At 37.4% G+C, this 25,909-nt stretch overlaps 2 protein-coding genes across 8 annotated transcripts in view; one reads left to right on the forward strand and one right to left on the reverse strand.

Moving 5' to 3' along the window:
- Positions 1–22,680, reverse strand: part of SPATA5 (spermatogenesis associated 5) — a 374,748-nt gene extending 352,068 nt beyond the window's left edge. For 3 of the 4 annotated variants that reach the window (XM_045468189.1, XM_045468183.1, XM_045468201.1), the window contains exons 1-9: positions 22,440–22,680; positions 17,609–17,730; positions 16,166–16,323; positions 12,530–12,588; positions 11,303–11,941; positions 10,226–10,355; positions 9,899–9,955; positions 7,105–7,228; positions 4,122–4,377 (exon numbers count right to left, since the gene is read on the reverse strand). In XM_045468189.1, the coding sequence (XP_045324145.1) occupies positions 4,122–4,377; positions 7,105–7,228; positions 9,899–9,955; positions 10,226–10,355; positions 11,303–11,941; positions 12,530–12,588; positions 16,166–16,323; positions 17,609–17,730; positions 22,440–22,599 (1,705 nt within the window). In that variant the 5' untranslated portion in view covers positions 22,600–22,680. Of the gene's footprint in view, positions 1–4,121; positions 4,378–7,104; positions 7,229–9,898; positions 9,956–10,225; positions 10,356–11,302; positions 11,942–12,529; positions 12,589–16,165; positions 16,324–17,608; positions 17,731–22,208; positions 22,416–22,439 lie in introns of those variants that run through there. The other variant, XM_045468197.1, reaches the window with a different exon arrangement.
- A 102-nt stretch (positions 22,681–22,782) lies between these two features.
- Positions 22,783–25,909, forward strand: part of NUDT6 (nudix hydrolase 6) — a 35,877-nt gene continuing 32,750 nt past the window's right edge. Inside the window, exon 1 of one of the 4 annotated variants that reach the window (XM_045468299.1) lies at positions 22,783–23,001. Coding sequence is in view for 1 of the 4 variants with exons in the window: in XM_045468279.1 (XP_045324235.1) it covers positions 23,150–23,387 (238 nt within the window). In the remaining 3 variants the exon portion in view is untranslated. Of the gene's footprint in view, positions 23,002–23,071; positions 23,388–25,909 lie in introns of those variants that run through there. The other 3 variants (XM_045468279.1, XM_045468318.1, XM_045468310.1) reach the window with 3 other exon arrangements.

Genomic DNA, 25,909 nt, shown 5'->3' on the forward strand with positions numbered 1-25,909 from the left:
GAAGTCAAAAATGGACTGGAATTTTCAAGAAAATAGCAGCAGTTATTTAAGGATTCACAGAACACTTTGTTTACTGCTACTTATAAAGGTAGCAATAACCACATGGAGTTGTTTCCTCAGCACAGACAGGGATTTCTGAAGACAATAGAGGAGATGGGGAGATGAATCTCACAGGTGTTTAAAAACAAAACTGATTCAACTCTCAGGTTAATAAACATTTTTATTACTCAAGGGGAGTGGGGTGGTAATTAACTCTCATTAAGTCTCCCAGCTTTCACATACTCTTATCAGATCAAATACTTACTGAGCACTTACTATGTACCAGCAATTATTAACACTACCTCCAAATATTAAGGTATTATCTTGATTCTTTTTTAAAAAAACAGTGATTCTAGGGGGTACCTGGATAGCTTAGTCGGTTGGGCATCTGACTTCAGCTCAGGTCAAAATCTCACAGTTCATGGGTTTGAGCCCCGGGTGAGGCTCTGTGCTGACAGCTCAGAGCCTGGAGCCTGCTTCGAATTCTGTGTCTCGCTCTCTCTCTGCCCCTCTCCCACTCATGCTCTGTCCCTCTCTCTCTCTCTCTCTCTCTCAAAAATAAACATTAAATAAATTTTTTTAAATAAAAACAGTGATTCTAACTTTGTGTATAATTCTTTTTTTAAATTTTTTTTAACCTGTATTTATTTTTGAGAGAGAGAGAGAGAGCATGAAAAGGAGAGGGAGACACAGAATCCAAAGCAGGCTCCAGGCTCTGAGGTGCCAGCACAGAGCCTGATGCGGGGCTTGAACTCACAAATTGCGAGATCATGACCTGAGCCAAAGTCGGTCACTTAACTGACTGAGCCACCTGGTTGCCCCACTTTGTGTATAATTCTAAGGTCAATGTAACGATTGCAACTGCTTCTATTTGCCCAAGGAAACTACATGTTTGAAAAAAAAAAAAAAAAAAAAAAAAAAAAAAAGCAGTTCAAACTTCCCTAGGTAGTAGTCATTTTAAAAGACTGAAACCCATTCAAATTATTTTCTAATAACCTCTAAATTTAGGTAGGAGACAACATTAAGTGTTCAATTCTTTTTATTTATAACTAAGTAGTTCAAATTTACCATACAGCTGGGTTTATTCTTCCTATGCTCAATATACAGATTGTAATATATGGGAATACCCCTGGGTGTTCAATATGTGGGATACATTTATGCCTATTCTATAGCACTTGGAGTATAATTCTACTATTTTTAACGCTGAGTTTTAGAGCTGTTTTATCTTTCCTTCTGAGTTGTACTATTAGCCAAATTTATAATTTACTCATGCCAAATCCATAGTCAGAAATTATAAAATTGTTTCAATGAGAAAATACAGTTAACTTCACAACTGACCTTAGTCTGCTTTGTGTCATTATTTCTAAGAACACCATAGGAGAAAGCCCCAACTAATCACTTAAGTTTCAGTTATTCAGACAAACAGGTACAAAAGAGAAGACAATGAAGGGCAGAAAGGCCAGACAGATGTAGGAAGAAAGTAGTTAATGAGGCCAGGCCATATTTAGTGAGTAACTTGGTTATTTCTTTATTATTTTCCCCCTTCCTTTTTCTAATCCTTCCTATCCTTTCGTTGGTCCACCCCCCCCCCCCGCCCCATTTCTTTCTTGTTTTCCCTTTAACCTAGGGGATGTCATATTTACAAGGGCACTTAGATACCATCTACCACAACCCCCTCAATCTACAAATGGGGAAAACTAAGACTCAGATAAGGCAAAGAACTTGACCAAAGTCTGTCCAACCCTCAAAATTCATTTTCTACTATATCCCCTGTCTCTTTAGAAAAACGCGTTGCAAAAACATTCTAGTACACTGTTCTTAAACCTTATTCTGCTAGGTAAGGAATGATGCTACATAACACAACATACACTAGTATTTAAGGCAGTATACACAAAACCACATATTTTCCCTACACTCTAATTATAATGCTAATCTTTTAAAAATTACTTTCTCATAAACCGATTCATTGCTAGATTGGAGGGAAAAAGATCAATTCAATACTTACAATTTGAAATTACTATTAAGTCACATTAACAGAAGTTAATATTTATTTACTGTTTGTATGTACCACATATGTCCCACATACATACATACATACATACATACATACATACATACATATGTACATAACTTCAGGTTGGAGGCCCCTCTCCATCCCACCTTCTGACCCTTTCACAACTTTTTCATTTAAATGTATGAAACCTACATTTCATTTAAATGTAACATCAGAACTCTCAAATCTTCTTGTCATTTCCCTGAAGTTCTTGGGGGTACCACACAGCCTACAAAAGCAGATGGTCCTATTTACATCTGTATGTATGTAAATTACATTATCACAATTCCCTTTAATGTCTCAGGACACAACTTAATTTCTGGACTATTCTAACTTGTGAAATTAAAACTTAAATCATATAACCACAGCATTCCTTTCCGCACAGGAGAAGTTACTACATTCTCCAAAGTTTTAGGAGTACATATACCACTGTGTTAAGTAGTTGTTCACAAATCCCTTTCCTTTATCATATTGTGTGTTTCTGGACAGCAAGAATCCCAGAACCTTCTAGAATGCATGAATGTATTAGAAAGTCAAAAAAAATGCTTGATAAAAGGTACTGAAGAATGAATCCAAAGCAATGCCTACATAGTAATTCAGACTCTTCATTATAACCTAATAGAATAAAGGAAGCAAAGTTATCCACACTGACACTTCTGCTTCTTGATAACTAGGGAATTCACTTCCATGACTACACCCACCATTTCTTGTGAAGCACAAGAAACTAGATAGAAAGGGATCTGTCCTAGACCATAATGTACCAAACGAATGTTTAGTCTCCCCCAGTTGTGCATCCTCTATCATGGAAATTGTGACAATGATCAAATAGAATAAAAGCTGACTTTCTCCACCAAAAGTAAGATATTCAAGGACCCCTAAATATCTCTTCCAAGTTTTCTTTTCCAACCTGTTTTGTTCTATATTCTCTTCCCTGCAATATTGAGCAAGATTAGAAAGATAAAAGGACTAATGGAAAGGTCTTAAAAGCCTAATACCTTAGATGTAAGTGTGAATCAATAATGTGAAAGTAAAAGTTACCATATTTCTATACTAAAACTCTAAAGTTCCAACTAAAAATTTAATTTCTTTCATTAGTATGTAAACAGGCTAAACTTTCTTTAAAACACCTTTTGAAAACGTTGGATCAGTCACAAACTGGAATGAGAGAGTACGACAAATGAAAAAATTCCTTCTAAAGTATAAAAGGACCTAGAAAACATATGCCCGCACAAGAAATGGGAATAAATTTAAGGAACCTAAGATTACTGGCACAACAGAGATGCCTTGAGGTATATGCCCAGCTTTTCAAGGTTACCAGAAAATAAACACAACCTCTTGAGACCAAAAAATAAACAAACAAAAGCAATAAAAAACTATTACATATTTTCTCAATATATTCTTATTTCAATACCTTATAAAAACTGCCCTGATTTGAATATTTTTCATAGTTAAAATTACTCTGAAAAATTACACAAATGTCAAAAGGTCTTAAGGGCTTTCCAAGTAAATACAGTTATGCTATGGTGAAGTTCTTAGAGTCAAAGACTCAACTGATTAATAACAGCCCTTATACATTTTCAGACTTAAATATCACCATCACATACTCTGAGGCACAGAATTCCAGGTTTTGCTAAGTACTTTTTTGGCAATTCAAGAAATACAAAGCTTCACCATAAGGAAAATTTTGATCCTCCTGTAGGCACTTCTCCCTAATTTTCACAGCACAATATCAATAAATATTGTCATCATCAAAACTGCCATCAATGCATCTGATACTGTGTGTGTGTGTACATGTGTACTTAGGAAAAGTATAAAAGGATGTATGCTGTAATAGTGGTTACCTTTAGAAGATAAAGCATGATTTTTATTTGTTTTCAACAGTTTTCTGACTTATCTAGTTTTCAATATATATATAATTAGAAATGATTACCTATTTCCATTAAGATATATGACATAAATTATCAGCATGTAAATAAACCAGCTTTATGAAGCCCATCAATACAGACTCACAGTAGCAAAGCACACTCACCTGCTTCATTACACAAAGCTTTCAAGTCTGCTCCAACGTACCCATGAGCACTATTTGCCAGCTGTAGCAGCTCAGCTTCAGTGAGCAAATGGGGTACAGTTCGAAGAAGCTTCTGGAGGATATCTAGCCGATCCTCAGCATTAGGAACTCCAATCTCAATCTCTTTATCAAATCGTCCAGGTCTTCGAAGTGCAGCATCTAAGGCATGAGGGCGATTTGTGGCCCCAAGGACCAACACTTGTCCTTCACTTCCTTCCTAACAAAATGAGAATAAATATCATTACTTTTAAAAGTAATAAACATATTGGCACTGGCTCTGTAGATCAGATGAATCTAACTGTCCAGGCTGCTAAGTCCTACCCATTACACTTTTATTACTCATCCCATATCTTCCTAAGTTCAGCCTAAATACTCCCTCACCTAGAGAGTTTTCCAATAATTACCTCTCCAACTATAGTAAGTGATGTCTCTCCCATTTTTAGCATCTAAACTTCACCATCTTCATGAATGGAGGGGCAGGGAGAGAGGGAAACAGAATCCAAAGCAGGCTCCAGACTCTGAGCTGCCAGCACAGAGCCCAACACAGGGCTCAAACCTATGAACCATGAGATCATAACTGACCCGATGTCAGATGTTTAACCAACTGAGCCACCCAGGTGCCCCAGGAATGAAATTTAAAACAACAAATTATAAAAAACTAACATAATGATCAGCCACCTGTGAGGTTATCCAACACTCTATTCTGATGATACAGTGTAATACAAGTTTAACTGAAACGTGATTGAAAGTAAGAAAACTCAACCTGTTCAATTGTACTGGATGTGCCAACAGAAAATGCATGGATTACAATAAAATCTATGAATTATGAATCTAGAAGATAAATACAGGCCCTTAAGCATTTTCACACTAAAACATCAGTGTCAGATGCTTCCAGTCCTGCCCATAGACAAGAACACCAGTCCAGAGTAGACTTACCCTAGCAGCAGAGAAAGCAGAGTGACATAGTAATTAAGATCCTCCAACACAAAGCCTTCCATCCGATTTTATACTTCCCAAAAACTCTTCTAATTATAATACAGCTCTCTATACATATTTGTCTTCAAGATGAAAAGATTCAACCATAAACAAAGATATCTGGTTGGCTTAATGATGATATTCTTATTATAAATAGACAAACTGGCATCCCAGTTTATGTATGTCTCTCCTGAGTGTTGCTATTGTGAGTCAGTCCTCAGCCCTGCCACCTCCAACATACTAACATCACTGAACTCTCCAATTTTAAAGACGGAGAACCAAACCTGGGATGATCACACCTAGTTATTGCACCTAGACTGAGAACGAGGTGGTCATCCAGCTTCCTCCAGGTTCAACTCTTCTCTAATGTTACTCTTAAAATTGTAACGCATGTTAGCAAATAACAGACACTTAAAACCCAACCTTCACATTATTTTCACATGTTTAGTTTTTACCAACAAGTAGTAAAAACCAAAAAGTTCTAACAGTCCAGTTTTGCAATGTGCAAAAGGAGGACTTGGGACTACATGATTTCTAAAATTTCTTTCGGTTCTAACATGACTCTACAAAACGAGTTATTTATGTAAAAATCCTGCATAAGAAATGTATTCTGGTAAATGGCTGTCAGGAGTCTGAAAGAATTTTTCTTCATTCCTGCTTCTACATCTATGGATCTTCCTTTCACAAGCAGCACAGTCTTTATTAATTTGCAAGTGTATGCCCTATCAGAGAATCTATAGAGAGAATCTATAGATTATATAGAATCTATCATGGGTAGCTTCTTTTTAAACCCTGCACAAACAGGGGCACCTGGGTGGCTCAGTTGGTTAAGCGTCTGACTCTTGGTTTCAGTTCAGAGCATGATCTCACAATCCGTGAGTTCAAGCCCCATGTCCAGCTCCACACTGAAAGCACAGAGCCCACTTGGGGTTTTTCTCTCCCTCTCTCTGACCTCCCCAGCTTGCGCTCTCTCCCTCTCTCTCTCTCTTGCGCTCTCTCTCTCTTCAAAAATAAATAAACATAAAAAAAATTTTTTAATTAAAAAAAATTTAAATGTTGCACAAACATATTTTTCCATTATTCTTTATTTCCTTTCTACTGTCAAACTTAAAGCCCCAAAAGAATCAATTTGTACATGAGTATTCAAGACTTAATCATGAAATTTCTTAGTAAAATCCTCTAAAATATATCTAAATCTTCTTTACTGATTTTTGTTTCTGGTTTTTTATTTTATTAAAATAATTTTTTTCAATGTTTATTTATTTATTTTTTTTTAATTTTTTTTAACGTTTATTTATTTTTGAGACAGAGAGAGACAGAGTATGAACGGGGGAGGGTCAGAGAGAGAGGGAGACACAGAATCTGAAACAGGCTCCAGGCTCTGAGCCATCAGCACAGAGCCCGACGCGGGGCTGGAACTCATGGACCATGAGATCATGACCTGAGCCGAAGTCGGACACTCAACCGACTGAGCCACCCAGGCGCCCCTATGTTTATTTATTTTTGAAAAAGAAAGAGCACGAGTGGGGGCAGGGCAGAGACGGAGAGGGAGACAGAATCCAAAACAGGCTCCAGCTCTGAGCTGTCAGCACAAAGCCCAACGTAGGGCTTGAACACGTGACCAGTGAGATCACGACCTGAGCCAAAGTCACAGGCTTAACCGACTGAGCCACCCAGGCACCCTGCTTCCGGTTTTTAAGTTAATATCATTTATTATAAAAGAAATCCATCATTGTATATTATTTTATACGGTAAAAAAGACAGTGCAGGTATACTATCCTAGAAGTTACTAAGATTTCTGCTGAAGAAAATTATTTTAGGGGTCTTTCCTCTAGTTTTTATGGCTAATATTTTTCCCTATCCTAGAATACCCCAAAACTCAGACATATTTGTTAGTTTTTGCTACTACATACATACTATTAAGAGGCAACCCTTTCCTACACAGAATCAATACTGGTGCTATACTTACTGAACCAATACCATCCATCAGTGTTAACAGTGATGCTACCACTCTTTTTTCCACTTCATTCTGAGCCCCTTCTCTTTTAGGACAAAGTGCATCCAGCTCATCAATAAAAATAATTGATGGGTGCCTGAAAAAAACAAGTAAAATGAATTTTTTAATATACATATGATTTTTAAATTTGATACAACCCATTCCAATTACAAAACTAAAAGGGAGTACTCTTAAATTCTTAACTGAAATGCACATGCAAAAGAATGAAATTTACACCATACACAAAAATAAATTCAAAAATGAATTAAAAACCTAAATGTGAGATGTGAAACCATAAAAACCCTAGGAGAGAGCACAGGCAGTAATTTCTCTGACATTGGCCAGAGAAGCATTTTTCTAGATATGTCTCCTAAGGCAAGGGGAAAAAAAAAAAAACCTATTGGGAATACATCAAAATAAAAAGCTTTTGCATAGCAAACTAAATAATTAACAAAACTAAAAGGCAATCCTACTAAATGGGAGAAGATACTTTCAATGACATATCCTATAAAGGGTTACTATCCAAAACATAAGAAGAACTGATATACCTCAACATCCAAAACACAAATAATCCAACTAAAAATGGGCAAAAGACATGAACATACATTTCTCCAAAGAAGGTATACAGATTGCCAACAGACACATAAAAGATGCTCAACATTACTTATCAGAGGAAAATGCAAATCAAAACTACAATGAGATATCACCTCCCACTGGTCAGACTGGCTAAAATAAAAAACACAAGAAACAACAAGCGTTGGTGTGGATGTGGAGAAAAAGGAACCCTCATGCCTTATGCTGGTGGGAATGCAAACTGGTGCAGTCACTGTGGAGGTTCCTCAAAAAGTTAAAAACAGAACTACCCTACAATCCAGCAATCACACTACTGGGTATTTACCAAAAAAATACAAAAATACTCATTCAAAGGTATGCACCCCTATGTTTATAGTAGCATTATTTACAATAGCCAAATTATGGAAGTAGCCCAAGTGTCCATCAATAAATGAGTGGATAAAGAAGATGTGGTATTAATACACAATGGAATATTATTCAGCCATAAAAAGAATGAGATCTTGCCATTTGCAATGACATGGATGGAGCTACAAAATATAATACTAAGTAAAATAAGTCAGTAAGAGAAAGACAAATACCATATTATTTCACTTACCCTTGAATTTAAGAAACAAAACAAATGAGCAAAGGAAAAAAAATACAGTGAGAGAGGGTGAGAAAGAGGAAGACAAGCTAAAAAACAGACTTTTAAATATAGAGAACAACTGATGATTACCAGAGGGATGGGTGAAATAGGTGATGGGGATTAAGGAGGACAATCGTCCTGATGAGCAATGGGTGATATACGGAATTGCTGAATCACTATATTGTACATCTGAAACTAATATAATACTGCAAACTATACTGGAATTAAAATAAAAAACTAAAAAAAGGAAATTTAATGCATCAAATTTAGGGCTTTAATTAATAATATTAAGACAAAGGCAATAGGATGAAAAACCTTAGATTAATTGTTCTAACAGATCTGAACTCAATAAAAAGAAGACTATTGAGAATAGTCTACTACTCATGAGTCTATGCCCAAACAGAAGTTGACTGCTAATGCCCAATAAATTGTTATGATTGCAACAATTCAGAAGATGAGGCCAGAGATGTCCCTTGAAGCAGGTGTAAATTCCAAGGAATAGAAATTCCAATAAACACTAAAAAAAGTCAGGGGGGGGGGTGGTGCCTGGGGGCTCAGTCATTTGAGCATCCAACTTCAGCTCAGGTCATGATCTCAAGGTTTGTGGGTTCAACCCCTTCATCAGGCTCTGTGCTGACAGCTCAGAGCCTGGAGCCTGCTTGGATTCTGTGTCTCCCTCTCTCTCTGCCTCTCCCCGACTCGCAGTGTCTCTCTCAAAAATAAATAAACATTAAAAAAAGAAAGAAATTCCAAATGCTCACCCTCTCTTTTTTTTTTTTTAGCCTATTAAAAAAAGAACTCTCAAGATGATGAGTTCTCCCATAAAACGATGTGAATTCTCTCACAATAGAAAGCTTCAACTTCCAGGAACATAACAACAAAAACATACTACATAATAAGGTATACCACTGGTTCTCAAATTTTTAGTATTGGGACAACCAACTACTTTTTTCATCTGCTGTCTCTGGGAAAAAAAACTTTAAATATGAAAGTTCCTTTGACAAGAGTAGAATTATGGTAAGTTAAAAACCAAAACAGTGGTAGAGACAGCCTTATTACAAATAACATTACATTAGACCATGTTATAGACCACACTCTTACACTCATTGCAACGCAATAGGTAGCCTAAACTGAGGAATAATCAAAGCAAACTGTTTCTAAAGAGCAACATATCTGTCTCTTTGAAGCAAACTATAATAAAAAAAAATTAAGCATAAAGGGCTACTATGATACAATCTACTAAGGCAACTACATAAACTGGATATGCCTAAGTACTGTAGGTATTCTAAAGAAAGAAAATCATACATTTATATGCTCAAGCAAAATCACCTGACTTACCATCTGTTTTAATTTTCCTACTTTATGTAATTCAGTAACTCACTTATCAAACTTTCAAGACAATATTAGATAAAAATACATTAAATACAACTTCATTAGATTTACAATCATTGCTAGTGCTATCGGTATTATTTTTGTACTGTTCTTTCATGCTTCATATAGTGTTAGTAAGTGTACTTTGATTACAATATCCTTGACTACTAATTACAAACATCTAAATGTAAAGAATACCGTAGAGTGGCTTCAGCAAATATCTGACGTAGCCTTGCTTCTGTCTCCCCATAGAATCTGTAACAAATAAAATACATTTAAGGACCAACTTTTAGTGTTTTTAAAGTTTCGTCTTTAAAAGTTCATCTGACTTTTCAAATATTTCCAGAACACTTAAAACTACTTTCAAAAATTATTTTCAAAACTTAATTTTTATACACAATTAAAAGCAAATTTAAAGTATTTCAACATATGAATATCCAGAGGGAATGCTATGCGGTCATTTTTTTGAAACACATTTAAGAAGTATTTAATAAAACTGTTTATTCTATTGAATTATGCACCTACTTGCTTATAATTTCAGGACCATTAATTACAGAAACATAGGCTCCGACTTCATTAGCAACAGCCCTAGCAATCATGGTCTTCCCAGTACCTGGAGGGCCATAGAGTAACACTCCTCTAGGTGGAGGAATTCCTAGAAGAAAAAGAAGACTGTATTCAACATTACTAGGTTTCTTGTGTTATCATATGATTGCAAACATGAGTTGTAAATTTACCTTGTATCACAAAACTAAAGTAAGAGTCAGACCTTCTGACCCTGCCCCTTCCCCTCAAAATGTACTAACTGGCCCAAACACTGATCTCCAGAAATGATTTTTTCTCTCTCAGTAGACCCAACCAGGCCAGGCACACTGGTGAAAAACTGGCTGGACATCCACAAAATTGCTATGTCCCATCCCACACAGCACAGTTCAATAATCAGAACACAAAGCTCAGACAAGAACAAGGACATCCAAAACAAGCCATCAATCTTAATTTTCATCCAACTAGCCAACTTAGACTATATAAAGATTACTAGCAAAATGTCGATCCAAGGGTTCATTCCATATTTATATATAGACTCATGAAAAAGGAAAAGGCAGAGAAAGAGATGGTAGGCATCAAATACATGCAGAGGATCTGGGCAATTACCATACAGAGGAATCCCTGAGTTTCCTAGGAGCCAATCACTCCCTTAACCACTTGCTTAAATGCAAATAGATCTGCACACAGCTACATTTCCTAACAAAGAAATTTTACCCAACATATTTGAATGTTTGGTTTACTTCTTTGGTCATCGCAGCTCATCTAGAATGACAAGATACCAATTCTAGATCCAATACAAACAATTGTGGAAGTATGCAGTTAGAAGATACAAGGCTGCAGCTAACTCACATTACAATCTAAAGAGATAAAGCATGAAAAAAAGCTCACAGTTTAACTGGCATCTCCCAAAGCAACTCACACCTCCTACCATACCTACTACTCAGGAAAAAAAAAAAAACAAGAAAAGAAAGTGAACAATTATTTAAATGGAATGAGCCAACTGCTTTTTAGTTCGAATTTAATACTTCTGGGTGCAATACGCTGAAGGAATCATACCGTAACTCTTGAAAAGTTCAGGCTGCTTGAGAGGCAATTCAATTATTTCTCTAATTGTTTTCAGCTGACTATTTAAGCCTCCTATCATGTCGTAAGTTACTTTGAATTGGTTGTCTTGCTCTTCTGAATTTGTACAAATCTTTGTAAAATTCACTCTCGTTGTTGAAGAAATAAAATAAAAAGTATCAGTGTTGTGCTTTGTTCCCACATAGGCTGACTTTAGCAATCTCTCTTCATTAACAAGTTGCTCATTTCCTCCTTTGGCCAATTCAAAACTACATTTAAGTCCTGTGATCTCTGCTAGTTCAAGTCCACTGTTGTCCCTAGGACTCTGTGTAACATCTGAAAAAATGTCACTAGCTTTATTTATCATTCTGTCATCTACTGGTTTGCAAGGAGTACTGCTTGATGTTGGATCCCGAGGCTCTTCCAGATCTAACTGGCTCAGCTGTAAGGCTACATCCAGGGTACTGGTGTCTATGTTGGACTGTTCACAGGCCATTCCTTGAGCATCAGTGTCATTCTGAGGCCTTCTCAATATCATGCCATCTGTCCCTTTCACTCTCAACACTTGCAACTTGCATGGTCGTCCATAGAATGTACAATACAAAAAGTTGCCTGGTAAAACAATCTTGCCATCTAGAAAATAATTTTTTAAAAATATATGTTAGCATAACTTTTACCCATTTAATGTTTAAATAGCAATTTATTCCATCTATTAATAAAACTACTGAAAGACTAATCATATTAATAATTGCCATAAAAAAGAGACAACTTAATATTCCCATTTGATAGAGCACTATCTAGAGACAGAAGGACAAGATAACTCTTTACAATCTTCCACACTCAATACATCTAGAATCCTATCAACTCGTCAACACATAGCCAGGCATTCCATATCTAATAATAAACTCACCTAAAATGGTATCAGTAATGCCTGATACTCCAAGGTAACATTTCTCATAGGAAAGACCAAGAGCTCAAGGGTTAAAAGTCTCAGTTCTAACACTGACTTTGTCCGTAGACAAGTCATGTATTCTCTCCACTGCTCAACTACCAATCAATTGAGAAAAAAATCCCTATCTCTAAAGGACATTAATTTATTGAGAAGAACATTCTCCACACTGTTGAAGATAACTATGATCTATATAAGACTTCAAAGACACATTACTTTGTTTACTGCTACCTTGCTTCTTACAATTTAAAAAACTAAAATATGTCTCTCACCTAGTTTTCTCAGAAGACAACCAGTCAGTTGTTCTTCATTAATATCCACATTTTTGTCACTATAAAGGGCAGGGGAAATAGAAATCAGCATCGAGTACACCAGAAACTAAAACGTAATATAAAATTACATATACATAGTTGTAATGCAGACCTAGTCACCTGGAAATGGTTTATACAATACTGGAATGATTTATGCTTTTCAGATATTTCTTATAGCCATGAAAAGATGATTTGCAACTTGGTGTCCTAATGACCTAAATCAATGTTCTTCAAAATATAGAGTACTATCCATTAGTGGATCATGAAATCATTTCAGTCAATCTCATCCAGTATTTTTTTTAATAGAATACAAAATGTCAAAAGTACATTACACATAGAAAGGGTAAATACTGCTTAGAAAAGCATTACTTTCTTATACATACATTCATACACATCTATATACTCATGTATACAGGTACACACGTGAGTACATGCGTGCACCATATTTGTGGATGTATACATATACTAGATCACAATGAAATGTATTTTTCATTGTGTGCCATAGCCAACATTTGAAAAACACTGATCTAAATTAACCATCCCTTTTCTGAAATTGCCTAGCTTGGAGAAAGGCTTTTACTCATAGATTACTTCACTTCCGTTCTATAATTTAGAATTTATCTTTCTGGAAAATTAAGTCCTTATAGGACATTACCTGAAGAGGTACAAATAAGAAAAAGGGAGAGTAATGGTGTAATGGAATTTTATTCTGGAGAAAGGGCATGCCTACAGAAAAATGAGAACCCTTTCTTCCAGCTAATGATTGTTTTTCAGAAAGGTTGCTTGAGTATAGGAAGTAGGTACATCTAAAAATCTTGTGAAGAAACATGTTCTTGGACAGTTCTCAGAATAGGTGCATTTTTCCTTATTCCCCACATGTAAGTAGCCCATACCAGCAGAGGAGGCTACGGTTGTGAGGTTGTCCAGAGATCGGTGGAAAAGTGATAGTTTAGCTCAAGAAGAGGTATATTGGCAGACCCATCTGGTCCAAATCTAAGCCTTGTTCTCCAATCACTTTATCAGCAACAAACGAAACCAATAGTGTCAACTTCATTATTTGCAGATTCACCCACCTGCTACAATTTATTTGTAACCCCAAAATCAATACTAAAAGAGCTTGCCTAGTCATTCACGGACATGTGTAGAGCAGGCAAAACAATGGAGTCACTAAGCACTTTCCTAGCTGAGGTTGAAAAAGAACTCTTGTTTTCATTCTTCCAGAGACAACAAGAAGATGGCAGAGATGGTAGGAGGCAGTGCAGTGTACAGCAGAAAGTGCAGCTTGTGGGTGAGCTGGAGATTTGAATCCTAACTGGTATCTGTCAGTGAGGTGGCCTCCGGCAAGTCACTCAACATTTCTGAACTACCACTTCTCTTTTATAAAATAAAGAAGTGAAAATCTATCAGAATGAGTTGTCTTGAGATTATAATGTATGGTAAGATATGTATATGTATATATTTATACTAAATATGCACTAAATATAGTAACGTTATTAGCATATGCTATTATATATAACATACGTTAAATATTTAAACATAAATATGTAACATTAAATATAAATATATACATACATTGCTAATGCAGTACTCACAGCAACTTTATAGAACATACTTAGCACTAAGAATGAGAATCGACTGTGTATTCTTATAGAGAGAAAAAAAAGAACAAGGGGGAAATTTCAAATCAAATGTATATATAAACTACACGGGAAATTGTATCTCCTTAAATGCTTAAATTCACTTCTGTTTATAGAACTCTGAAACCAGTTACATTTAAATCATTTCTATTTATTAAACTCTGAATAGAAGATATTCACAAACGAGTATAAGAATGGTAAAAATACTAAGTTTTGCTTTTAAAAAATGAATAGGTGCAGATAAAATTACTTCCACTAGAAGGAGCTCTAACCTTACTAATAAAATTTTTCAGAAGCAAACGAAGGGTATGATCCACAGATTAAAATTACTGATTTATCTTACTTGAAATTAAGTTTCTTGTCTAAGCTCTGCTGCCACATTTAAAACACAAGATTTTTTAATAAAATTGTAAAAACCAAGCTGCCATTTAAACACATACAGTCCCTGTATAGTAGGTTATCGTCATCACCTAAGACTGCTGCGCCCTCAAGGGGTCACACTAGCTAGATCATCAAAAATCCAATCAACTGATGCCTGCAACCTGCAGCACTGTCTCAAAACACTCTAAAGATAAATACCATTTAATCTGTGTAGAACTACTACCTAACCCATAAAATAATGGGTAAGTTACTTCTCGCCCAGGCCATTTCCTCATCTTTAAAAAAAAAAAATTTTTTTAATGTTTGTTTATTTCTGAGACAGAGACAAAGCATGAGAGGGGGAGGGACAGAGAGACAGGGAGACAGAATCAGAAGCAGGATCCAGGCTCTGAGCTGTCAGCACAGAGCCCGATGCAGGGCTCGAACTCACAAACCGTGAGATCATGACCTGAGCCAAAGTCTGTCGCTCAACCGACTGAGCCACCCAGGCTCCCCTCCTCATCTTTAAGAAAGGGATAAATATGGGCACCTTGTAGGATGTTCAGAGTATTAAATGAGAGAAGAAAAGGTGTGTATGCATGTGTGTGTGCTAGTACACAGCTGGTGCACAACACATGCTGAGTTTTCCTTTCCCCTCTTCCTTTTATTTTACTGTTTGCTAAAATGTTATTAAGTTCTCTGAAAAATGTTTCCTGGTTTATAAGAAAAAAAAATATGCTAATGCTCAAGCTTAAAATCTACAAAACTATCAAAAGAGAAGAAAAAATTTTAAAATCAAACTAATGACTGGAAAATGTTTTGTGATTCTTGCAAACAGAATATCCAAGACGACTGGTGATATACTTTAACTGCATTGATAAGGTGATTCAAACAATTAGTCTTTGATGAGGGACTTTCAAAATCTAATAAATATAACTGTTTTATTAGATTGAATATTCAATGAGTTAAAATATATAATCAGGTACTTTGCTTGAACAGTCTTGTTTAAAACTTATTTCTTGCCTATTCACGGTAATCTACTCCCTCCTTTACAACATCTCTGATTATACTGCGATCCAAGATGAAAACTACTGTGGAACATACATCGGTAATAATTCCTCTCACGAAAAAAATCAGGGCAGACTCTAATCACACGGCAATACAGTCTCTAGTCCATACATTACGTAGCACTCATCTAGCTTGTACTGTCTAATACAGTAGAACACTAGCCACTCGCCACGTGTGGCTATCGAGCACTTAAATGTGGCTAGTCCAAATTGAGGTGTGCTGGCAAGTTTAACATACACAGTGGATTTTTTAAGACTTAGTTTGAAAAACAGAATGGAAAATAACTTATTAACAGTTTTTTATAGTTATTACAAGTTAAAATAAAATTTTACAATTGGTGTAATACTAAATATTAATATTGAAATAATGACTAACTTACATATTAAATGAAATATTTCACCAACTTGATTTTCCTTCTTAAAAGTGGCTACCAGAAAATGCAAAATTATATATGTGGTTCACATTTGTGATTCTTGTTCTATTTCTGCTGGGCAGCACTCATTTAGATTGTCACCAAAGAAAAGCACCAAACCTGAGTGTCACATCCATTTCCTCAGCCTGAAGCACAGCACCCAAAAGAGGCTGGACTTGAATGGCATCACCAACGCTCACGCCCACATTCTTTTGTGCCATTTCACTCAGGCCAACCTTGCCTCCAGGAAATCCTGCCACAGGCCAGGCCGTATAGACCTGCCCAGAACACAGGAAATAAAAATATGAGAAAATAAATATTCATAGAAAATCATTAATTTATAAGGCAGAAAACTAAGCACAACTAAGTATATGGATCTGCAAAACACAGTCCTCACCCCCAAAGGACTTACAATCTGACACAAGTTACAAAAAACTTTATTTATTTATTTACTTACTTATTTCTTATTTTTGAGAGAGAGAGAGAGCACAAGTAGGGAAGGGGCAGGGAGAGAGGGGAGCAGAAGATCAGAAGCGGGTTCTGTGCTGACAGCAGCGAGCTCAATGCAGGGCTCAAACTCACGAGCTGTGAGATCATGACCTGAGCCAAAGTCAGATGCTCAACCAACTGAGCCACCCACATGCCCCCAAAAAACTTTTTAAATAAGTACTTAATTATGTCTCTTTGTGAAGATTAGGAATGATACCACGGTGAAATCGGTAGAAGATTTGAAAGGTAATTTACAAAAAAGAGACAAAGGCATTAACATGCAATAAGAAAATGGGAAAAAATACTAAAGACAAGCTAACTGTAAGCCTGGCACATAAACTTCATCCAGGAAGTAGTGAAGGAGCTGGCACAAGAGCTTCATGGGAACCTGGATCTCATTAGACTTAAATGTTAATGAAGAGAAGTGAAGATTTCCAGCTCCAGATAGTGGTCTGAGCTCACATATTTATAGTCTCCACAAAACACAGTGAAGAACTTTTTTTCTTTTTCTTTTTTAAGAATAATGAAAAGAATGAGAACTGTGCCACCAGCACCTAATAGATTTCAAATCATTTTCAGAGGACGCCACTGGATGAGAGAACACTGACTAATCAAGCAGCAGAAGACATAGCAGAGGCAGAGGCCAGCAGCAGGAAACACCAACCTGGCAAAAATGATCCAGGAAAGGTTCTGGGTTTTGAGTCCAAATATAATGAATAACAATAAGAACAAACAGCTGAAAACAGGAAAAGTAATCACATATTTGTGATGACACTCATATTTGAGAGGATACTCATACTCCCAAACAACATTTCTATGAAGAAATACAATTAACAAACTGGAGGAGACAGGGCTGCTAGTGTGTGTCACCACCTTGGGAGAAAAGGCCTCTGTCTATATTATGACATTTAGAGGCTACTATTGCCAGGGTAGACATAGATATCAAAGGAAGGAAAAGTTTATACAGATGTGAGGGTCATTTAAAATATAGTTTTTCATTTATTACTTTGTTGAAAACTAAAATAAAAAACGTCACAAATCTTTCTAAACTAAGGAAATGAAAAACACTCTTACCTCTTGTTTTCCATCCAAACTGGTAAGCAACACTGGTCGACCTATACATATATTTGCAGATTTCATAGTGTTGAGTCCAAGTTGAACAAGGGAATTTTGGAATGTTTTAGGAACTCTGTCATCTACCAAAAAGGGAAAGAAAATTATTTTCATACTATTTTATAACTACTGAAATTAAAGCCTGCTTTCTGTTGGGAGTAAATTAAAATCTTCTAGCCACATAACCAAATGAATGCACTTACCATACTCTGGAGAAACCACAGTTCCAATCCTCTTTATTTTAATGAAAAGACTTAAAACCAAACCTTTCTAAGGGTCCACTGACTGACAGTTTGAGTGCTAACTAAAAGAGGATGTCTTATGGGGTAGGTATTAGTTTCCATCTTTTAAGAAATATGATCTCTAACTTTTTTAAGAACTGCACATACCTGCAACAAGGCTTTTCATACTTGCATAGCGAACTTTGTCTACAGATTCTAAGTCGAGTTGGCTACTAATATTCAAAGGCTTGAGCTGGGGAACTGGCATTTGGTTCTGGAGGGTTAAGTTACATTTCCACTTCTGATCCACATGATAGCAATTCAAGAGTTTTCTTTTCTAATCCCAGGAACATATGGATAAAATAGGAACACAGGTCTTATTCCTTAGGCAAGTACACACTAACCAAAATGACCATTCTGTGTTTTCAACTTTGGCCAAGGACAGGGACCAGAATTCAGCCCAGCTGACGACACTTCTGAAAATGATGTGCTGATATGTCCACCCCCCACCCAACCACCTCCTCAAGTACACATTTGGTCCTTCTTTTGATTCTTTCAGCACCCTATGCTGTCAGATATTAGCATTTATCATCATAATATACATTTGTTTTTCAGTCTGACTTTCTCCTAAACCCTGTGCTGCTTTGGCAGGAATTGGGTCAAATTCATCTTTGTATCTCCAATGCCTAGGAGTGCCAAATATAGCAGTCGCATAATAAACATCCATGAAATCAGTGAACATACTAGATGGCTACACAGCATTTTACTTTTCAGCACAAAATCAATGAAACACTTACGAAATTTTAGCTTGTCACAAACTTTGTTACAAACTTTATTATTAGACACATAGACCATAATCATAGTTCTCTAATATTGGTGTTCCTTAATAATCAAAAAAAGGATACTTTGAGTTTAAAAGGAACTAAGTCAATAAAAATAAAATCATGAGGTGTATGTAATCTAATTATTTTTTGCCCCTACAAAATAACTACACAACACACTTATTTTCTGTCATCAGCTGAGAAAAACAAAGCATCTCACAGAGCTAATATTAACAGTACTGAACACTTTATAAAATAAGCATATTTCACAGTATGAGGCTGAAAAGAAATTCAACTTTCCTACGAGCATCAGGTCTCTTACATAGTTTACTCATCAATAACACCAAAGAATCCTTTTGATGACTTAATAATGTTCACTTTTCTGCCACTTCTGTCTTTCTAAACCTCAATGAATTACCCTTTCCTCTTGAAAATTACCTCCCAGGTATACCCAGTTCTTGGCAAGACTATAGGTTTTCTTCTTCCTTCCATCCTATCCTGCACATTCACCATGCACCAGAATTTGACAAATCACAGGCTTCTCTAAATACTCCACTTCCTCCTTATCATCAATGAAGATCATGTTCAAACTCTCATTCACTGGCCTTATTTCCTAATACATCTCCACATATTCTCTTACAGTCCTCATTCCTCCAATACCATACTTTAAAAATATACCTCAACATCCACTTTCCCTATTAACTATACGTTATTGAGCACTTTATGTGCCAAATTAACTAACGAGACAGTAAAGGTCATTTCAAACAACCATCCACTCTTCATTTGTTCTTTCAGCAAACATTTGCTATGTGCCTACAACATGGCAGATAATACGTTAGACACTAGGAATACAAAGTGAAGAAAAGCAGACAGTCCTTGGCCTCTGAGAGCTTATGATCTAATAGGATGAGGGAGTTATTAAACAATCACTGAATAATTCTGTAGTTGTAAACTAAGATTAATACAATGAAAGAATGACCAAGAGGGCCAGGAGAGCCTATAAAGTGGAATCTAATTGGGAAGAACCAGAGAATGCTTCTCCAAGGAAATAATGTTGAAATTCAGATCTGAAGGAAGAAGAGGAATTAACTAAATGAAGAGGGAATAAAGAGAATTCCTGACAAAGAGAACAGCTTGTACAGAAAAGTACTGGACAGAAGGAAGAATTATATACCTGAGTACACGCAGAATGGCAGGAGACAAGAAGGGGCCATGTAAGGAAGGTCAAGACCTCCCAGGGAAGTAGGCTGATAGGAAGCTGCTGGGCTCCTGACAGCAACTGAAGATCACTTAGGGGTGAAAAGCAAACTCATGACAAGATGTTCGTTTTTAAAGATCATTCTGGCTGCACAGTGGGGGAAAAAAATGGGGAGTGGCTAGTGCAGTAGTCCAAGTGACAGATGATGGTGTTTGAGATCAAGGTAGAAACAGTGGTAATAAAGAAGAGGAATGTAGGTGATAAACAGAACTTGGTAGTGGACTGGATATGTGAGATCTGTGAAAGAGATGTCATGGATGACCCCTAGGATTCTGAATTTTACAATGGAAAATTGAACAGGTCCTGAGTTTGTTTTGTTGTGAAAATATGCGTTTATGAGGTCAGTCTTTAAGTACCTTTGAAAAATCCAAGAGAAGAGGTATAGCGCAATCCTATACAAAGTGTGATCAGCAAACTATTTGTTACCAGTTCATGAAAGGATAAATACAGAAAACAAGGGTTTACTTAGAAGCTTTTATTACAATTGGACAGACTCATCACATATCTGTTGAATCTAATGAAAATTTCTATTTTTAAATTTATTTTCCTAGTAATTTCTTTTTATTATATTTACAACAGCACTAAGCTTTACATATGATATTTTTAAAACTTTCTTACAAAGTTTTAGTATTGGTCTAGAAGACAACTGAACAAAGACTCAGAAATAGTATATTTTACAAATATAATTACAAAAATGATGAGGGTATAGATGGAAAACTATGGACATTGGATGAGCTTGCCCAAGAAAAATTTGTACAGAGAAAAAAAAGGGTTTCAGGACTAAAAAATTGAAGAACTGAAACATCTGGCAGCCAAGTAGAAGATTAGCCTGCAAAGGAAAGTGAAAAACTACGTATCAACAAAAGGACAGAGAAAAACTAGGAACATTTAATGACACCTAAGTCAAAAATTAAACTATTTTTAGAAAAAGGAAATGGTAGACAACACCAAAAGTTGCTGAGAGGTCAAGTAAGGGAAGTAATGAAAAGCTGTCCATTGTATTTACCAACATGGATATGATCAGTGACCATGGCAGGGACAGTTTCATGGAATGATGGAATGGATACCAAAAGAGAAATAGGTTAATTAGGAGGTGAGAAATGAGGAGATAGAGACTACTCCATTAAAGAAATTTGGCATGAGGGGCGCTTGACTGGCTCAGTCAGTAAAGCATGCAATTCTTAATCTCCACGTTGTAAGATACAGTTCCATGTTGGGTGAAGGGATTATTTAAAAACCAAATCTTAAGGGGCACCTGGGTGGGTCAGTCAGTTAAGTATCTGACACTTGATTTCAGCTCAGGTCATGATCTCACAGTTGGTGGGTTCAAGCCCCACCTCGGGCTCTGTGCACGCAGTACAGACCTGCTTGGGATTCTCTCCGTCCCTCTCTCTCTGCCCGTTGCCCCCCCCCACACTCTCTATCTCAAAAATAAATAAATAAACTTTTTTTTAAAGCGAATCTTAAAAAAAAGAAAATGGCAATGAAAGGATGGACAGAGAGAGAGGGTGGTGATAAGAAGAAAATGTAGAACTTTTGTTTTGATTTAAAATATAAGAGAAATCAGCAGGTTTAAATTTCAATAAAAAGGGTCCAGTTAAAAAAGAGGTTGAATATGCAGGACAGAACAAGTTGTCCTCTGACCCCCTAAAGGAAACTGAAAACACCGTATTAACTCTAAAATTGTGATTAGGATCAACATTAGGCAGAAGTAAAAATCTTGCCACTAGGTTGGCTGGTGATCTGTTTTTTCGAAGCTGTAACACACAGCTTCAACCCAGAAGCTTTACCAATAACTTTTCAGGCAAATCCGTTCTCTTAATTCAAGGGGGCTGGTATCTGGGATAATGGCTTCAGAGGCAAATACCGCCTACCACTTAGTAAACCTGTGGAACCTGGAGCCAATCACGTTAACTATTCTTCCTTTGTAAAATAGGCATAATGATACTGTACCTATCTTCCAGGGTTTCTGTGAAGATTAAATGAGATATATGTGTGACATAAGTAACCTACTGATAACAATAGTATGTAATTGATAGCTGTTATTAAATACCAGAACCTAACAGAAGAAAAAAAAAAAACCTTAAAGGCTTTCATTCTCACAGACACAACGCTCTTAGGAAGATGCATCCCCATGTTCACTGAACTGGGTGTCTAGTTTTCTGCTGTATGTATACCCTATACTCGCTAGCTTTAAGCAACTTCGCAGTTAAATATGTCGTTCATCTTAAACGAAGTAAAGTTTTTCAAGTATAACTTACAAATTCAAAACAATTCACAGAAGAGATGGCTTGACTTAGCCACGGATAAGCCGTTTCTGCCTTTCTTCAGTGTAGGCGTGGCTTCGGGCATCTTACAAAATTCTGTGCTACTCTCACACCTATGTCTCGACCAGTTTTCAGAAGCCTCTGCATCTTAACGGCGGCATCGCTAGGTCTACGCTTTCCCAGGTAGCGCCCCCGGCCTCAGGTCTCCCACCCAAAACTCTTTACCCATTTCTAAAAAGTTGGTCACCACCAGAGTCCCAGCCGCCGCCGCGGTGCCTGGCCCAGAAGGAGCCGAGGGCCCCGAAGAAGAGGAAGCAGAAGAGGGTGAGGTTGAACCATTCTCTGCGCTTCGATTCAGCCGTTTTCTGTTCTTCTTGGAAGACATGATCAGAAGGTAGCCTGAAAGAAGCAACTGCAAAAGCGGCTCAACGTGCGCGTTCCTCTGGAAGAAAAACTTCCGGGGCAGAAGTCAACGAGGCTCCGCCCTTCACCGTAATCCCCAGAATGGAGCGCAATTAGAGGGAGAACGGAGCGTTTTCAGAACTCGCCGTCTTTGAAGAAGCTGAAGAGGTTATGACTTTTACAAAGGAAGGTGGATTACGTAAACACAACCGTCATTTAGATTGTAAATTCCTGAGAGGATTTTTTTTTAATCTCTGCCTGCCTTCCCTATTCCTGGACAAACGTGTGTTGACTTAAAAACAGGTGGAAAAGTTTCTCCTCAGCTTTCCTGGAACCAGGAAAATTCCTGAGAGGACCTGGTGGACAGGACTTCGTGATCTCTTAGGTAAAGCGCTACGAAAGTGGCAACGTTAACTCAACTCTAAGATAGTTGGGTGGCACTCTTCTAAAATTTATGGTAATGACCTCCGCTCCTGACCTAGGCGGAAGGTTGATTTTAGGGGCCTAACGAGTGGTCGAATGAGGACTTGAAGATGTCGCCACTTCTGAGCGGGCGTTTCTGGCGCGCGGTGTTCACGCGGACCCGCGGCGAAAGGCTCTGGGCAGGGCACCGCCGGGCCTCGGGCGGACCGGGTTGCAGGTGGGACGCTCTCGCCGGAGCGGACGTGCTGCGAGCCGAGCCGGACAGATTCGGGGGCATCTCGGTGCCTCTGGAGCGGTTTCGCGCACTGGACCGCCTGGACGCCGCCTCTTTCCAGAAGGTCTTGCAGGGCAAGTGTGCCTTGGCCGAGGGGTTCCCTGCCTTCCTGAGCGTTTCTAATGAAGTAACAGGGTGTCCTGCGTCCACTAGTCATGCTCTCGGCGAATCAAGTACCGAGAGGGCAAATGCGACCTGTATCAGTTTCCCCTGTTTTGTTCTTGTTCCCTTTGCTGGGAGATTTCTGAGGCAGCTGGGTGAAATGGTGACTATTCTAGACTTTGAGATCGGCAGCACTAGTTTCTGGAAACCTTTCTAGGGTGTGACCTTCGGCAAGTTCTGTAAACTACCATTTCCCCTTCCATAAAACTGGTTAGCAACGCATAGGATTGCTGAGGGTGAAGTTGGATAATGCACGTAAAGTGCTTAGCACGGTATCTGTCACATACTTAACGCTCAGTAGGTGTTAATATTATTCCATTATTATTGACTATCATTTACTGATCCTTAGTTATGCGGAGCACTTTGCCCTAGACAAAACTATACAGGTGGTGGACAGTGAGTGGACCAGAGAGGTTCGAAGTGGTCAGTTTTGTACACAAATTGGATCAGGCTGACTCATCAAAAACTAGAGTTTGCTTCTAAAACAGAGCGACAAGTCTTTCATGATTAACCAACGAGCATGGTGGGCTGTTTCGGTCTTCAATAAGAAAACTCTTCACTCTTCTTGAACCTCAAGTCCAAAGATAAGATAGCAAGCTTGGGTGGAGGAGCCTTCATTATGAGAGAAGCCTGTGATTTGGCTGGAGTTTTTCAAACTGCCCATGAGGGTCCGTATGTTCGAATTGAAGGCATAGCGTAGAAATTCAGCCATTGAAAGATCTTCTCTTAAAGGAAACTTCAGATAATCTTTATCCTATTGCACAACATGGGAAGTGAGCATCTGTATTAAGATAATTGAGCTAGTTATTTCATTCTTTAATTATTCTCACTCCCAAACTACATACCTGTTCACCTCATTTCTCTGTTCGTGAATAATTGCTGATTTCAACAATATCAGCAGTAGGAGAATCAAATCAGTGTTCATCCTCTAATATGTCTGCGTATGTGTGGGTAGAGACTGGTATTTATTGCATACACTTGTCACTGGCCAGGTGATTAAAGCACTACCTTAGCCAACAAAGCAAAACAGGAGGATTGGGGTTGGAGTCACACATCCAGGTTTCAAGTCCCAGGTTCTGCCAGGTGCTTACCCAGGCATTAGACAAATCACCACTGAAAAATTTGCCTCTTAGGTTGCTTATGCAAATAATGCCAGCCCTTTTTACTTTACTGGATAGATGTGGTAATCTAAGATAAATTATGTGAAACTAGTTTATAATCTGTGTAGTACCATGTACCTATAGTCTTTAATAAAACATTCTATTACATTTATGAATCGTATTGCTAGACACTGGTTTAAGAACTTCACAGATATTCATTTAATCCTCATAACGATTCTGTGAGGTAGATACTTTTACCTCTATTTTAAAGGTGATGGTACTGAGGCACAGAGAGATTAAGTAACTTCCCTAGGCTCTAGCTCTAGAATCCGTTCTTAATGCATTATGTTGTCTCTAAGAGTTAGTGCAAATTTTATCGTTAACTATGTCAAACTTGAGCTTTTTCACTCAATTGGAATGGTTGGGGAAGATATGGGAAATTTCTGGAATGAGAGAAACATCCTATAATCTTTATTGGAGTGGGTTACACAGGTGTATGCATATGTCAGAACTCATTAAATGTACACTTAATATTTGTGCACTTCACTTTTTGTAATTGTAATTCTGTGTCAATTTTTAAAAGATTTAATCGGAAAAAGAGGGAGGTGAGAAGGATCTGACTCCATAGCCCCAAATCAAGAAGTCTTTATGAAAGGCTCCTATGTATTTTCACCTTGTTAGGTACATTGACTTTTAAAGAGGTAGAGAACATGGTCCTTAACAGTCACTTACTGCACATCTGGAGAAGAGAAGAGGGAAAGGAATTTAACCATTAAATAAATAATCAAGCCTTCCTACTACCACACATACACACACTTTGCGAGATTATTGTAAAGATTAAGTGAGATGATGGATAGAAAAAGTGATTTGAGAAGTTTTTCTATAACTGCAGTGTTCTTAAAAAATAAAAAAGGGTGGAGGGGTTGCTGGGTGGCTCAGTAGGTTAAGCATCTGACCCTTGGTTTCAGCTGGTCATGATCTCACAGTTGGTGAAATCAAGCCTGGGGTTGGGCTCTGTTCTGACAGCATGGAGCCTGCTTGGGATTCTCTCTCTCTCTCTCTCTCTCTCTCTCTCTCTCTCTCTCTCCCTCTCTCCCCCTCTCCCTCTCTCTCTCTCTCTGCCCCTCCCCTGCTTATGCATGCTCTCTGTCTCTCAAACATTGAAAAAAAACAGAACTGCAGTATTCTTCACTCGTAAGTTAAGGTCAATAATACTTGCCTTTTGGGGTTTTGAGAACTTAATGAGGTATTATATGTAGAGTGTCTAGAACTTAGTAAGGACTAAATATTAGCATCTTTTTCCCCTGGCTCAATCTTAAGTAATAAAGCAAGAG

Source organism: Leopardus geoffroyi, chromosome B1, assembly GCF_018350155.1.
Source record: "Leopardus geoffroyi isolate Oge1 chromosome B1, O.geoffroyi_Oge1_pat1.0, whole genome shotgun sequence".
NCBI classification, from domain to species: Eukaryota; Metazoa; Chordata; class Mammalia; order Carnivora; family Felidae; genus Leopardus; species Leopardus geoffroyi.